The 14207-nt window shown below is 43.5% G+C and overlaps 2 protein-coding genes across 2 annotated transcripts; one reads left to right on the top strand and one right to left on the bottom strand.

Moving 5' to 3' along the window:
* Nucleotides 1-3460: 3460 nt before the first annotated feature.
* On the bottom strand, nt 3461-8055 carry rdm1 (RAD52 motif containing 1). The gene is made up of 7 exons (XM_084071652.1): nt 7740-8055; nt 6533-6712; nt 6296-6427; nt 5832-5985; nt 5318-5416; nt 4620-4699; nt 3461-3907 (listed from the first exon to the last, which is right to left on the bottom strand). The coding sequence occupies exons 1-7, from the start codon at nt 7842-7844 to the stop codon at nt 3833-3835; spliced, it is 825 nt and encodes a 274-aa protein (XP_083927778.1). The 5' UTR covers nt 7845-8055; the 3' UTR covers nt 3461-3832.
* Nucleotides 8056-9833: 1778 nt separating this feature from the next.
* On the top strand, nt 9834-10667 carry LOC311054758 (mitochondrial carrier homolog 2-like; the record flags this gene model as incomplete). The annotated part of the gene is made up of 1 exon (XM_084070763.1): nt 9834-10667. One exon carries the CDS (start codon nt 9834-9836, stop codon nt 10665-10667), a length of 834 nt encoding a protein of 277 aa, XP_083926889.1.
* Between the last annotated feature and the right edge of the window lie 3540 nt (nt 10668-14207).

The following is a 14207-nucleotide window of genomic DNA, read 5'->3' as shown; positions in this document are numbered from 1 at the left end:
TAACACAAAACACACACTGACATAAGGGACCTCTTGAACTTGCACAGTGCAAATTCAACATGGGATCTTCAACAACCAGTGAGTATAGCATAGGACCTAGAACAGTTAAAAAAAACTTTAGGACACTGTCAGTTCCCAAAAAAGTTGTTCTTGGTCAGGGATGGCCATCTGGGCAACCATCAATCTCAAGGAGGAGCTTTTTGGCCGATTGTGGAGCAATATGAAAACCCAGACAAAAACAGCAGCAATGTACAGGAATGAACGTGGCAGCATATCAACACACAGGGTGTGTTGGTTACCTGTTCATTGGCTATTGGGCAGCTTCTTCTATGCAACGGTATGCAGTCTGTTCTCCTATATGGCAGCGAATGCTGGACCCTGAAACCAACCCTGCAGAAGTCTCTAGACAGGTGCTACACCAGAATGTTGCGTGCAGTACTTAACATCAGCAACAGTGAACATGTTACCACCATGTAATTTGTATGAGGGAATACCAAGGGTGAGCGAGAAAATAGCAGCCAGGAGGAGAATGAGACTAGCAGGACACTGCCAAAGACATCAAGAACTGCCAGCCAGCAAATGGGTGCTGTGGGAACCAACACACGGTCACCGGTCACGAGGACGTCTCACATTATAATACGTGGACGTACTCAAGCAAGATGCAGGAGCGCAAAGTACAGACGAGCTGGCCACATGTATGGAGAACCGGGATGACTGGTGGCGACGATGGAGTGCTCGTCTGAGGACGACCTAGAGAGAGAGAGAGGCTACAAGGCTTTTTCAACTGTAATGAGATGGACATCAGTAGAATAAGAATTTGGGAATGGTCAGCAATGACGAAGAAAGGGAACTTGGAAAGTGACTTTATGACAAACCACAAACATTTGACAAGACTTCTCCAGGCTTGAAAAATAAGTCTCAGTCATATATGTACAGTATACTGGAAACTGGATAAAGTGCTGTCATCAGTATTTTAAGTATGTATTTGCCTCAGTAGCAACAACTGCACAGTGAAGAAAGGGAACTTGGAAAGACACCTTCAGGCAAACCTCGAATCATTGCAGCCGACAGTGAACTGAGAAAAAGAAAGAATTTACTGACTCTCAACCATGTGTACCATACATGAAACTGGATCAAGGGCTGTCATCAGTATTTGTTAAAGTTACATCAATCATTTTTGTATTATAACACTTTTTTGCATAATTTATCTTGCCTTAATTACTCACATTAAATAATTTACTTATTCTGGGTTTGCGTTATTTGAATAGCAGTGTATAATACAATGTAAAAGCAGTGCTGATTTTAATTGTCTGGAGAATGCGATCTCACCAGATTTGAAAAAATGGCTACGTAGATCTCATGCCCAAAAAGGTTGCCCACTCCTCTTCTATTGTTTACAGAAGGTCCAGCCGTCCAGGGGCTGTTGGCAACCAGAAAAGACTAAATATTTAGCCTTTCGTGAGAGGAGGTGATTCTTGAGACTGTTGGGACCCTGTGCAGAAAACCCCCATAGGGCCCTTCTGACCATCTTGACTGAGCCTTTGGGGGCCCCTTATTACTCTGGGCCCCAGGTAGTTTCCTACTTTGCCTGTTCATAAAACGATCCACTGTATGTATGTGGTGTCTTTTTGGTTCAGCTTCTGAAATTTCGGGGGCAGGCTCTGGAACAGTGGGTCTCCAGTTGGTCCAGTTTTCTAGAGGGTGTTACGACCCTGGGGTCTTCATGCATGTCATAATGTATATAATAGGTATGTGTAACCTGCTTATCTCTGTCCTGGTGTGAGGTGCTCCTGTTGAGTATGATGTGTGGCAGGTGTGTGAGTGAGTGAGTAAATGAGTTGACTGAGTAATTGAGAGGTGATCAGGAGGTGATTGGTCCTAGGCTGATGGTGGAGGAGGGTAAAAAGCTGGTTCTTCTCAGCTCCTGCTGTTTTTTCCTCTCTCCACCTAGGCTGCCAGCAAACATGCCATGTTGTTTTCTTTTGTATACTGCTCTGCTGAAGTTATCTGAATGACTTAATTTAAACCTTCCAAGTCGGCCATACCACCCATGACCATATTAAACGTTTGTTGTTAGAATTTGGTAGCTTTTATAGTATGTGTACAGTGATTGATTGACAGCATGTGCAAATAGGCATGTGAATGAACACTTTTGTCCCAGTGACAAAAATCGAACGAATGAAGCGGCTAGAAAATATTTTCACCTGTAGTTTAAGCGCAGAGCAGCAAGATAGCAGAGCAGTAACAAGCAAAACATGGTTTTAAACGGCCCGACCCAATCAGAAAGTGTGCATGTGACTGATCACCATGTCATGGCCAAGACTCCCTCATAAAAGAGATTTTGAATATCAATGGCACTATCCCTGGTAAAATAAAGGTGACATAAGGAGGTGGTGGAGGAACAGAGTGAGGTGGAAATGGTGGTGGAGAAGGTGATGGTAATCTTTACTGGACTTGAAACTTGGGTATTTGTTTGTCTTTCATGGCAGAGTAAGAAAGCTATCTTTAATAACATGGATGACCTAGCAAGCATGCATAGTATATCTCTAACATCTAGCAACACCATAGCACCAAGTACTATACCCTAGTAAGTTAGTACCTGCCTAGTACATTCTAGAAAATGCTTAGGCCCAAGCACAGCAGAAAACCAGCCGGTGCTTTCTTCGCTATTCATGGGAATTTAGAGCAACATTCAAATGTGTTTCAATTCAGTGAACACCACTAATAGGACACCGGTCAGAACCATGGTGCCATGACCACTTGCCTGCAACTTTGGAAATTGGAATGGTCACTTTTTGAGACACAAAGGCTATGGAGGAGTAATCCCCTCCACGTCTTCATGGCTATTTAGGTTAGGGGAGGGAAAACATTTGGGATTTGATTCTGATGGGAGAACAGGACTCATTTGAGGGTTAGGTACAGAAGTGAATAACCCTGTGAGGATGTCAACATCGCATTAATTCCAATATTCCTCATATATATATTTGATCTTGCTGTCAAATGAAATGATTCTGATTGTCCTGTTGCCAATTTACCCTAAGTTGCACGGACATGACCGGTGCTCTCTGGCCTAGTGGAAGTGTGTCTTGATGGCCAGCAGGGGGCAGTGTGTGATGATCACTGGGACCTGAAGGCATGAATAAAATACGTTTTGGGAGGGAGGGAGGGGGGGGGAGTCCATGGACAAATACATATTGATTTGGGGTTCCTTGCTTGACATTAACATGTTTGATAACCATTGGTTAAACAACATTAGGAAGCAAGACAAAATAAGCAACTGCACTTTGGAAACAAGCCCAAAAAAACACAACCACCAACTACCAATATTTACAAGCGACCTTACAGAAAAACAAGCCCAAAGTCGCTTATAATAAGCAGACATGGCAACACTGCTTGAAACCATTGTCACAGGAAAGAGGCTGAACTATACAGTACTGTATAACAGTAAAGCATGGTTTTATTTTTTCAGAAGACCATTGTTGCTAACGTGCAGTAATACAGAAACAAGTTGCAAATAAAACAATTATGCAGTAACCTAACATCCCCCAAATATAAAATTGATAAAATGTGTTTGTGCCAAAACTAATGAACATTGTTGAATAAAATTAGTCCTAATAAAACAATAGATTGACATGGGATCAAAAGCAATCCTGACAAAAATAACAAAAATTACATTGGAATTCAACGACTATTCCCTATTTTCAAAGGCAGTTCTACAAAAAGGTAAGAGATGCAGTAACAGAGTGCAATGGTTCTTTTGTAAACTTTGAGGGTCAGACTGCTGAAAATAAATAAAAACAAAATAAAACGGTCCCGTCTCATCTCTCTGTCTTTAGGACACTGTCAGTTCCCAATCATCTTCTTCTTCCTGCTGTGGGTTCAAATCACTCCAGGAGACTTCATTCACCTGTGAGAGAGGCGGCGAGAGAGAGAGAGAGAGAGCGACCTTTAACATTCACTACAGCAGTGGTTCCCAAACTGGGGGTCGGGAGGGTCCCCAAATTATTTTGGGGGGTCCCCAGATAGATTAGCTTAATGTGCTGCAACATTGTTTTCTCACTCAACAGTAAACAAACCAACGTACAGTATAAGTAGATGCAGGGTATCTGCACATTTCTAAAGTCATACTTTAATGACTCTTAAGACCTTTTTAATACCAAATTGGCCAATATTACGTAAGAAAGAGGAAAACATTGGCAAACATTGTGACTAACTATTCTCACAATATTTATCTGAACCGAGTCAAACTAAATGTAATGCCTACAATTCCAAGTTCTTGTCAGGGTGGGGGGTCCCCAGTTCAAATATGATTATTTTGGGGGGGTCGCGGCCTCAAAAGTTTGGGAACAGCACACTCTTTGTTCCCTGTTGAGGTTCTATCAACCTATTTAACCACATGAAAAATCTACAAGGTCACAACACGCTGTGTTCCGAGCCTGGCGCGTTGTGAGCTTGTAGATCCGCTATATTTGGTGAAGAGATTTGACGTAAAGGACAAAAAAGGAAGGGGCCTGGTATAGAGCCCTGAGGGACTACGGTCAACAAACTATACAGGGTTTAAGTGGTTTTAATGACCCAAAATGGAAATGCATAAATATGTATGAAAGAGAGAGAGAGACCTGGATTTCCCCTTCTGGATTATCTTCAGGTTGGAGCTGGTCCCTGTCCTCTCTCACTTCAATCAGCACCTTACCATTACCTAGCAACAGAGAGGAAAACAGAGTGACACAACTTATGACACAGAGAATTGTTAACTGATACACAATATTGGCTACACTACAGTGACTATAAGTACAGTACTGAGATAATAGCGGTAACCACCTTACTAGTCACCTGCTTCAAACAAACTGGTTTGTACAAAGCATTGTTCCAACTACATTGGATAGGTTTGCTGTTCACTGCGATTCCAAATAACCTAAACTCGGAAGTAGATAATGTGGAGAGTGAACAGATCTGCAGACTACCTGAAACACTGCCCATCTTTACACCGGCAGTAAGCACACCTTGCTTACAGATACAGCCACAAATGCTCGACTAATACAATCATACCCCGCACACTTCCATTTTATATGAGGAAAGGGGTACAGCTGCCACTTACGGCGTGTTAGCACGACGGTCTGACGCCTTGGCACGCGTTGGCCACTTGCCTTCAGTCGCTATGTGTGACTGTACGGTACACTAAGCTCACGCGACCACACACTGTGCGTTATAGCCGTCTAAAGTGTCATCACACATGACATTTCCATATAGCATAAATGTGGCAAAATCGTTTGTGGGTGGTAGCAGTTGTACAGTACTGTAATGGTGGTAACAGTACCTAGCATGATCACGAGCACAGTGCTGAAAGCCTGGACAACGGCCTTATCTCTCACCCATCTCTGGAGCTTACAACGCTTCTGGCCAGATATCTCAGGACCTAAAAAGACAGAGTTCACAAAAATCAGTCAAACATTACCTTCTGTAGTCTTGCTTCCAGTCCTACTATATTGTCATTGTCATTCAGAAACATTGTTTCCATATTTAATCCTTTTATGTTTTTTTATCAAATTAATGATAAAAGAAAAAGGTCAGTCTGCAAACTGGAAAGTGACTTGCTCCCAGTCGGTTTATTTCATGTTACCCTATGCAGATCGAAAAGACAAGTAATAGCCGATATACTGTATCTGCCAAATCGTTATATTGGTCGGGCTCCAATCAAGAAGTCCTCATTTGCAACCCATCCCTCCCCATCCTCTTCACCTTTAACCCTTAAAATGATCTTCCACTCACAAGTATTACCAAACATTCCCTCTCCAGTATTTATTTACAATGGTCTCCTCCTCTCCGCCTACCGGTGTTATTATAGGTCTCCTCCACCACAGCTACTCCTCGGCTTGTTGCTCCATGTTGAGGGAAGGACACTTCCACCAGACAGCCGTAGCGAAGGGTCTTCTCCTCCTGGCTTCTGCTCTGATCATCCTCTGAATCACCTGACAGCTCCTTCAGCTTGAGGACGAGAAATGGGAAATCGAGAAGTCATAACATGTTGGCTTTTAACATCATCTCTTCAATACAAAGACATTGTATTTATTAGTCTTTTCTCCTCTTTCACCCTACTGTCTGTCTCACTAACTAAATATTAGGGTGAATGAACCACTCTCTTGATTGAAAAGTGGAGGGAAAAGTGTCTGCAGATGTAAATGTAGAATGTATCTATAGCATATTAGATGGATGATAGATAAGATAGATAGAATTATGGAGATACAAGGTATATATGCTCAACAGCAACGATGAGCATCAGCAAAAACGTGCTTACAGTCAGGATGCGGGTGCACCAGCCGTTGAACCCCAGGCAGTGATTGGCTAGTTCCTGGCAGCGTGCGTGACTCAGTGGCTTGATGTTGTGAGGGTTTGAATAGGTGGGGTGTCGCTTGGTGCTCAGCCGGACCTGAAACACACACACATTGTTATGAGCACACGTGGGCATAATGTTGTATTGCTGGCTCTTGACCCGGATGCCCCCCCCTGACATGATTTGTTTTCTATTCGTTACCTTTACTGGGGTGCTTTGGAAGAGTGTGCGTTTATCAATGGACCGTTGTGCCTTGGAGGCTTGGACAGCAGAGTAGAACTTGACCAGGGCGTAGAAGCCGGGGTGGGCCACCGCCGCATTGGGACACACTTTGAGCAGGTACAGAGGACCAAAGGACGAAAAGACCGACCATAACCTCTCCTGGATAATGCAGGGAATTACAGTTACACAATTATGATTATTTATTTATTTTGGGATTTAATTATGATACAGAAATACATTGCACACAAAAAAATGCAAGCTGCCTGAAATCAATAATATAGTATTCGGATATTGAACCGCGGGCCACATTAAGTTAAGGTAGGGGCGCTGTTATGCCAAATTCAGCCCCTCCCTCGGCATAACAGCACCAGTTGCAGTTGCCAACAGTCAAGATGAATCCCTCCACGAAAATAGACGGCTGCGTGTTCTAAGGCCGTGCAATAATATCAGCGGTTCTAACGCTAGGGTAGTTATAAGTTATAGTTAAACTACAATAAAGAGACCTAAACTCATGAAGTCGTTTAGCTTGGGATCAAGACTGTTACGTATTTTATTAAGTCGACTTTTGTTTTCGTATCTACAATAGTCTTGGCGTCCACCCCCCAGTGCTTCCTGCACTTTCACCAGTAAAGCCCGCCGTATTTCTCCGTACATGTACACAAATATTTATAAGGTGCTTACCCAGTTGGCCCAAATGTTAACTAGCGCTGAGGAGTCTTTGTGCAATGTAGTAGTCAGTATTTTTCAATAAAGAAGTGTTTTAATCCCTTCTGTGGCCGAACGCCATTTCCCTCCCTCGTTTACTTCCTGTTTACATTGAGTGTAATTCAGGTTTTCACCGGATGCGCCTTGTCACTACCGCCCGTTGAGGAATACAGGGAACGGTCCGACAGAATCCGACACAGACGGGATTAAAACACTTCTTTATTGAAAAATACGGACTAACACATTGTACAAAGACTCCGCAGCGCTATCTAACATTTGGGGCAACCGGCTCAGCACCTTATATATATGTACCTGTTCATGTATGGAGAAGTACGGGCTTTACTGGTGAAAGTGCATGACGCACTGGGGGGTGCTAGCCCAGACTATCGTACATACGAAAGCAAAAATCAGACTCGATAAACTACATCTATGATAGTCTTGATCCAAGGCTAGAAGTCGTTAAGATATGCGAGTGACTTACATAGATGAAAGCCTCGGTGAAGGACGGCTGGATGTCCCAGACGAACAGAGTTTTGTTGTTCTCCACTGGAACTTGGAACTCTATAATGTCCACCTCCGGATCCATCTTTAGTAGTTTTACTCAACAAGTACCCACCGCCGTCACCTTCTGTTCTGTATCCTACAATGTAACAGTTCGTGTTTACACATGTCTCCACAAAACGTATTTTTCCCTCTCCTCACTTTTGGACATTACACTGCTCTAGATGTTTAGACAAGCATGTTAAAGTGCTGTTAAAAGACGTGGGTGGGATACTAACTATATAACAACAACAATCATTCCACTGCGTCTTTACTTCCGTAAACAAGTTTTACCGCGCTGGCAGTGTTGTACTGTCGTAGCCAATGGGGTGGTTGGAACGGGGCGGAGCACAAATTGTCACGGCCAATCAAAACACACGTTATTCCACGAACAGCCTTTTAATCAATACATTAGCGTTTTCGTTCATTGTTGAAGGTTTGTGTTCTGGAGAGGAACCAGCTGCTCTTGAACTGTTGAACAGGTGAGTTAGAGTTACACACAGACGACACAGTCATGTAATAATACACTTTTTTTTTGTTGATAGAATGTTTGAACATGAGTAGCTATTAACAACATGAATAGATACTTGTACACAGATATTTAGCCTAATCTAATGAAGTTCTTAAAAAAAAAAGAAAATCATGTTGCAGACCCCCAAATTAATATGTAGACTATTTGGCCACAGACTAGGGTTGCCAAAAAAAAAGAAGGGATACTTATTCCGGCCCTCAGGGAAGCTGCGATGCATAAAGTTATTAATATGTCAGTTATTTTAAAAAAATGTATCTGCCCTGTGCAACTTCAAATCCTTAAAGCCAAACAGAACTGTAATTTTGATTCATATGTTCCTGTATTCAACGACAAACAATTAAATCGCATTTATTTGTGTGACAATTAATCGCCATGTAACATTTCATAATCGTGACAGCCAGCCCTACGTGTGTGGTTGTTATTTAGACAGCATGTTATTTAGACAGATACTAGGTTCTTGGTTTAATGTTTTAAAATGCATAGAATGCTGAAATACAATGTAGTGCCTCAAGAAACTAGGATCCCAGGTAAACAATGAACCTAACATCTGTCTAAACCAACATACTATTGAAATAACAATCTGTACATTTGAAACTATAGGATAGCAGGTAAACAATGAACCGAGCATCGGTCTGAACAACATGCTATCTAAATAACATTCTGTGTATGTGATTACCTTGCTTATTGTAAGTCGCTCTGGATAAGAGCATCTGCTAAATGCCTAAATTTTAATTGTTCGTTGTTGTTGTATTGTGTAGGATGGTTGGTGGTGCAGAAGAACAGTCGTTGTTCTTTGTGAGTGTTCCAGAGCTGAGCATGTTGTGTTGGGTTTCTCTGACTCTACAACCAGATGAGAATGAACCCAGAAACAAACAGATCAAGACATGCTGCAGGTCAGACACTGTGGACATACTGTAATATACCATTTATACTTAATGATTGCTTGTTTGTTAATTGCTGTTTTTTATTAAACTAGGACGGTGCCCTCCACCGGCCTATTCAGGCCTTTTCTGAATTTGTCGCTCCAACACCTGTGTGTTGATGACATTTTACGTTATCAACCCCCTTATGTTTTTACGCTTAGCTTAGCCAATCACATAAACCCACATCCGGGACTGACATCATAGACCCATCTTTGGGCATAACTGACATCACCCACTCCATATATGAATATGACTGACATCACCGTAATGACACCAGCGAAGCCAACGATATAAAAGGCAACGGAACTCCCGGGTTAGCTCAGCGGAACTCCCAGGTTAGCTCAGTTCCAGCAGCGATACTCGAGCGGCCGTAACTCTCTCCAGAGGATTAAGCATCAATACAAGCACAATTAGCTGGCCTTACAACAGACACATAGCAACAGCCTAAACTGGATCCCCGGACTGCATTCCAACACCGATAATAGGGTTCTGAACCGACAACCTGAAGTGATTTCAACATCACCATATCAATCATCCAGATTTTTGACCATATCAGTATAGTCCTCAGTTCCTCTTCGTAATGGAAGACGTAGGTAACCAAATCCTCCTGGGATCTGCGTACGCCATTGTCTCCCACCCTTTCACGTACGTTAGAATCCTGGCGCAGGTTGGACATGAGCCTCTGCCCTCTACCGGTGGCGGGAACCTGTTTAGCAGACAATTCTTCTGTCTAAGTAGAGATTTTGCTTATGCAAAACACGTTGCCAAGATTGATGGTAAAGCAGGCTTGTTCAAAGGATTGGCCCCGAGTCTCTGCGCGGGCGCCATCGGAACCATCGTGCACAACGGTGTACTTCAAAGATGTCAGGAAGAAGACGCGTTTAACGTCGAGGCCGAGGAGGGCTCCCTGCGGCACGTCGTCAACGAGACGATCAAAGAGACGATCGCTAGCTCCTGTGCTATCATCGTCACACACCCCTTGCGTGTGATCACCCTGCGATGCATGGTCCAGTTTATCGGAAGAGAAACTAAATACAGCGATGTGTTTGACTCCGTCCTATCGGTCTACAGGGGAGAAGGCCTCAAGGGCTTATTTGCCGGCTTGGTCCCCCGTCTCCTTGGGGGCGTGCTGTCTGTGTGGATCTGTAACCTGCTGGAGCACCTCATCAACACGTACGCCATTGACGAGAGACAATGTCACACGGAACTCAAGTGCTCTCAATTTACGGGAGGGCTACTTGCCTACATTGGCACACATCCTTTTATGCTGGTGTCAAATCTTATGGCTGTCAACAACTGCGGGTTGGCTGGAGGCCTGCCTCCCTATGCGCCTGTGTATCCTACCTGGGTGGCTTGCTGGAGGGATTTAAGCAGAAAGGGTCACATGAGGAGAGGAAGCAGTTTATTCTGCTGAGAGCTTGCAGCAGACCAGAAGAGATTTGTTTTAAGCCTGGAAGGACTGATCTTGTTATAATTGTAATATAACAAGATGTGGTCTAATAACGGCGTAGCTTCTTGTGTATCTCGGTCTACTTAATGAATTCAGACAGTCATACAGTTATAACGGGGGGAGCTGCGCCCCGCGACCACCGAAGGCCTCCCGGCCTCCAGCCACCCCAAGGCCTGTCCCTGACGAGGCCTATGCCCGGCCCAGGGCGCCCTGTGCCTCTCGGCGAAGGGTAGACGCACGCTGATCCGCTCAGTGTGGCGCGCATGCAGCCCCGGACATCACTTCAGTATTGATGATGTCATTATATCCACATCATCAGTGTTCATATTATGGACTATCTGAGCCCTATTGACGTCCATTATAATAAAAGTAACATATTTCAAAAAGTATCTAGAACATGTGGGGAGAAAATAATGGGGGTATTACTTTAGCCGCCTATTGGCAGTGCGCTGATCAATCCAACGGTTTGTGACACACACACACACACACACACACACACACACACACACACACACACACACACACACACACACACACACACCTACACCTCAAAATAAATACACCCTAGTATAAAGTGGGAGATGAGCTACAAAAAACAATCAATCAATGTAGTTAAATTTACAAACATTCCTCGAGTCATAATACATTTCTTTTCTTTCTTTTTTTACCTAGGGAAAGACCTACAAGCTCTAATTTGACCAACTCCAAACGAGCCCTCCATCAGCGTTTCCAGTCACCTCGATTCTCCATCTGGCCAGCTCGTTTGTGCTTTCCACACCAGCATCTTTGGGACGTCCAGTCACATAGGTAGGTGTAACACATGTCCTCTTGATCGATGCCCGTGTGGTGGTGGTTCCCAGTCCCACAGTACAAAGCTTTCTGGCAGGCAGTTCCTCCTGGTGTCGATGGCAGTGACCGGCTAGTCTCGCTCTCCTGATTGCCATCTTCTCTGATACACTTGGTAGCCCCCCGTACAGATGCTTGTTGGTAATGTGTTTGCCCTGTTTGTTCAGTACCACGCGTAGCATTCTGGTGTGGCACCCATCCGGGGTCTTCTATAGGGCATGTAATGCATCAGTGTCCAGCATTGCTTTACCACGCTGGATATGATAATATCCAGAGCAGTCAATAAGTTGGACATCTATTTTTATGACCCAAACGCTACACAGATACGTCCTGTGTAGTGTTTTTTCGTCCTCCTTTTTTCGGCCTCCTTTTCTTTTCTTGCATGTGGAATAGAGTGTTGCCACCTAGTAAAGTTGTTTGTGATCCGCCATTAATATTGACAATGTACAAAATAACCTCAATCTTGTCTTTATAAGGATGTTGGTTTCCATCAGTCCTAGAGGGGGAAAAGGGTTTTGGGCTGAATTCATGGTTCAGAGTTCAGCAGATTTTAGGAACTTTTTGTTTTTGTAAACAAATGTGTATATTTGGTGCTAGATGGATGTCTGATCTGCTGTTTTGAGTATGTTCTATTTGGGCCGATCTCTCAGTTGTCTCTTATTCAGCCGCTTGCATGGTACGTGGATTTAACTGACAAAATCAGTGGGGAAGATTTCAGGCTGAATTATATATTAAGACGTGCGTTTTCCAACCTTTGCTGGATCAGGATCAGGGCCCACTTAAAATCTTGAAAGAATTTGAGGCCCACCCATCTGACCACTATTTTTAATGATCGATCAATTGATTGTGTTGGATAAGTGGAACTAATGGAGTAATACTTTAAGTTCCTAGTCATCGGTATCACAAAGAAAACTCATTTTTCTTTCAAGATTTTAAAGAAAAAATACCATAGCTTTTCTTTTACATTGTGTTTTGACAATTATTTTGGGGACCCACTTGCAAAACAGCCGCGGCCCACAGGTTGGGGGGGGAATCAGTGCATTAGACACTGCCCTGCCCTGCCCCACATTAGGCCTGAATGATGACTGAATTGGTGGCAAGAAATGACATGGGGTTAATTTGAGGATCCCAGCAGGGGGTGCTATTGTTAGTATTTAAACCCTGGTTATCACATATGCTCCAGAGAACACATTGAAAAACATGTTCTGTTCATTCAGGTTATGGAAAGCAGATACTTTCAGCACGTACTGTAGTAATACTCAACTAAAGTCAGCACTGTTTTCCAGAACTGAAGAAATTGCAGCATTTGATAGCCTAAATAGCAGGGTGTTTATCGTATATGTTTTAGGTGCTCCAATAAAGCCATGTTGTTAGGAGGAATATGGAAAATATAGTATGTAATCGTGAGAGAATGAAATGGTGGAGTTCAGGCAGGCTTCTCAGGAACCTGCACTACAGCAGGGGTTAATTTATCAGGCTAAAACAGGATTTATTATGTTTGACAAATACAACAAGCAATAAATAATAGTCTTTGCCCCAGGCAGGGCAGATGGAAGACTGGTGCAAAACAGAAGTACAGCTGCAGTACAGGGTGAGAAAATGGCCTGTCTTAACAATTCCCTCTTAACGGTCCGATTCCTTAATGGTTCCCTTTAACGAGGGAGTTCCAAATAGACCCTTACAGGTCTGTTACTCTGAGAGTGTGCAAATGGAACCAAATGTACCCTTACATTTTCAGGTATAGGTAACAAAATGTCAGCCAATCAGGAGAGCGTACCCATTTATCGGCTTCATTTTTCACTTGTTTAATCTGTATCCTGACTGAGTTCTCCATCCTGATTGGATAAAATTGGTGTCCCGACTTGAAAATGCATTTTCTGTTTAATAAAGCGCTGGAGAGAGATGGAGACTCCTGTTACTGAACAAACACTCTATAACAATGAGTATTATGAGAATATAGAGCTATTTAACACTTATTTTAACCAAAGAAAATCTCTCTCGGTCTCTCGTCTCTCTGTGTCTGTGTTTCTGTGTCTGTGTCTCTGTGTCTCTGTGTCTGTGTCTCGGTCTCTCTGTGTCTCTGTGTCTCTGTGTCTGTGTCTCTGTGTCTCTGTGTCTCTGTCTCTGTGTCTCTGTGTCTCTGTGTCTCTGTGTCTCTGTGTCTCTGTCTCTCTGTGTCTGTCTCTGTGTCACTGTGTCTCTGTGTCTCTGTGTCTGTGTCTGTGTCTCTGTGTCTCTGTGTCTCTGTGTCTGTGTCTCTGTGTCTCTGTGTCTCTGTGTCTCTGTGTCTCTGTGTCTGTCTCTGTGTCTGTCTCTGTGTCTGTGTCTGTGTCTCGGTCTCTCTGTGTCTCTGTGTCTCTGTGTCTCTGTCTCTGTGTCTCTGTGTCTCTGTGTCTCTGTGTCTGTGTCTGTCTCTGTGTCTCTGTGTCTGTCTCTGTGTCTCTGTGTCTCTGTGTCTGTGTCTGTCTCTGTGTCTCTGTGTCTGTCTCTGTGTCTCTGTGTCTCTGTGTCTGTGTCTGTCTCTGTGTCTCTGTGTATCTGTGTCTGTGTAGTGATGCCACCTACTGGGCGATCAATAACCATACACTGAGCAAAGGAGCTGTATGCTACACTTACTGATAATAAATAATCAGTTCAACTGTATATTGACTACTGATA

The sequence above is a fragment of the Gymnoscopelus microlampas genome (genome assembly GCF_963454915.1).
Source record: "Gymnoscopelus microlampas genome assembly, chromosome: 11".
Taxonomy (NCBI): Eukaryota; Metazoa; Chordata; class Actinopteri; order Myctophiformes; family Myctophidae; genus Gymnoscopelus; species Gymnoscopelus microlampas.
This window is presented reverse-complemented; position numbering and strand designations above follow the sequence as displayed.

Bases quoted from the DNA above. Each gene is read 5' to 3' on its own strand.
- rdm1 (XM_084071652.1), bottom strand. From the start codon at position 7,844: ATGGATCCGGAGGTGGACATTATAGAGTTCCAAGTTCCAGTGGAGAAC. The intron at 5,986-6,295 runs GTAAGCACGTTT...CTCGTCCTCAAG, and splicing joins GGTGCACCCGCATCCTGACT to CTGAAGGAGCTGTCAGGTGA. The intron at 5,417-5,831 runs GTAGGCGGAGAG...CTGTCTTTTTAG, and splicing joins GGAGACCTATAATAACACCG to GTCCTGAGATATCTGGCCAG.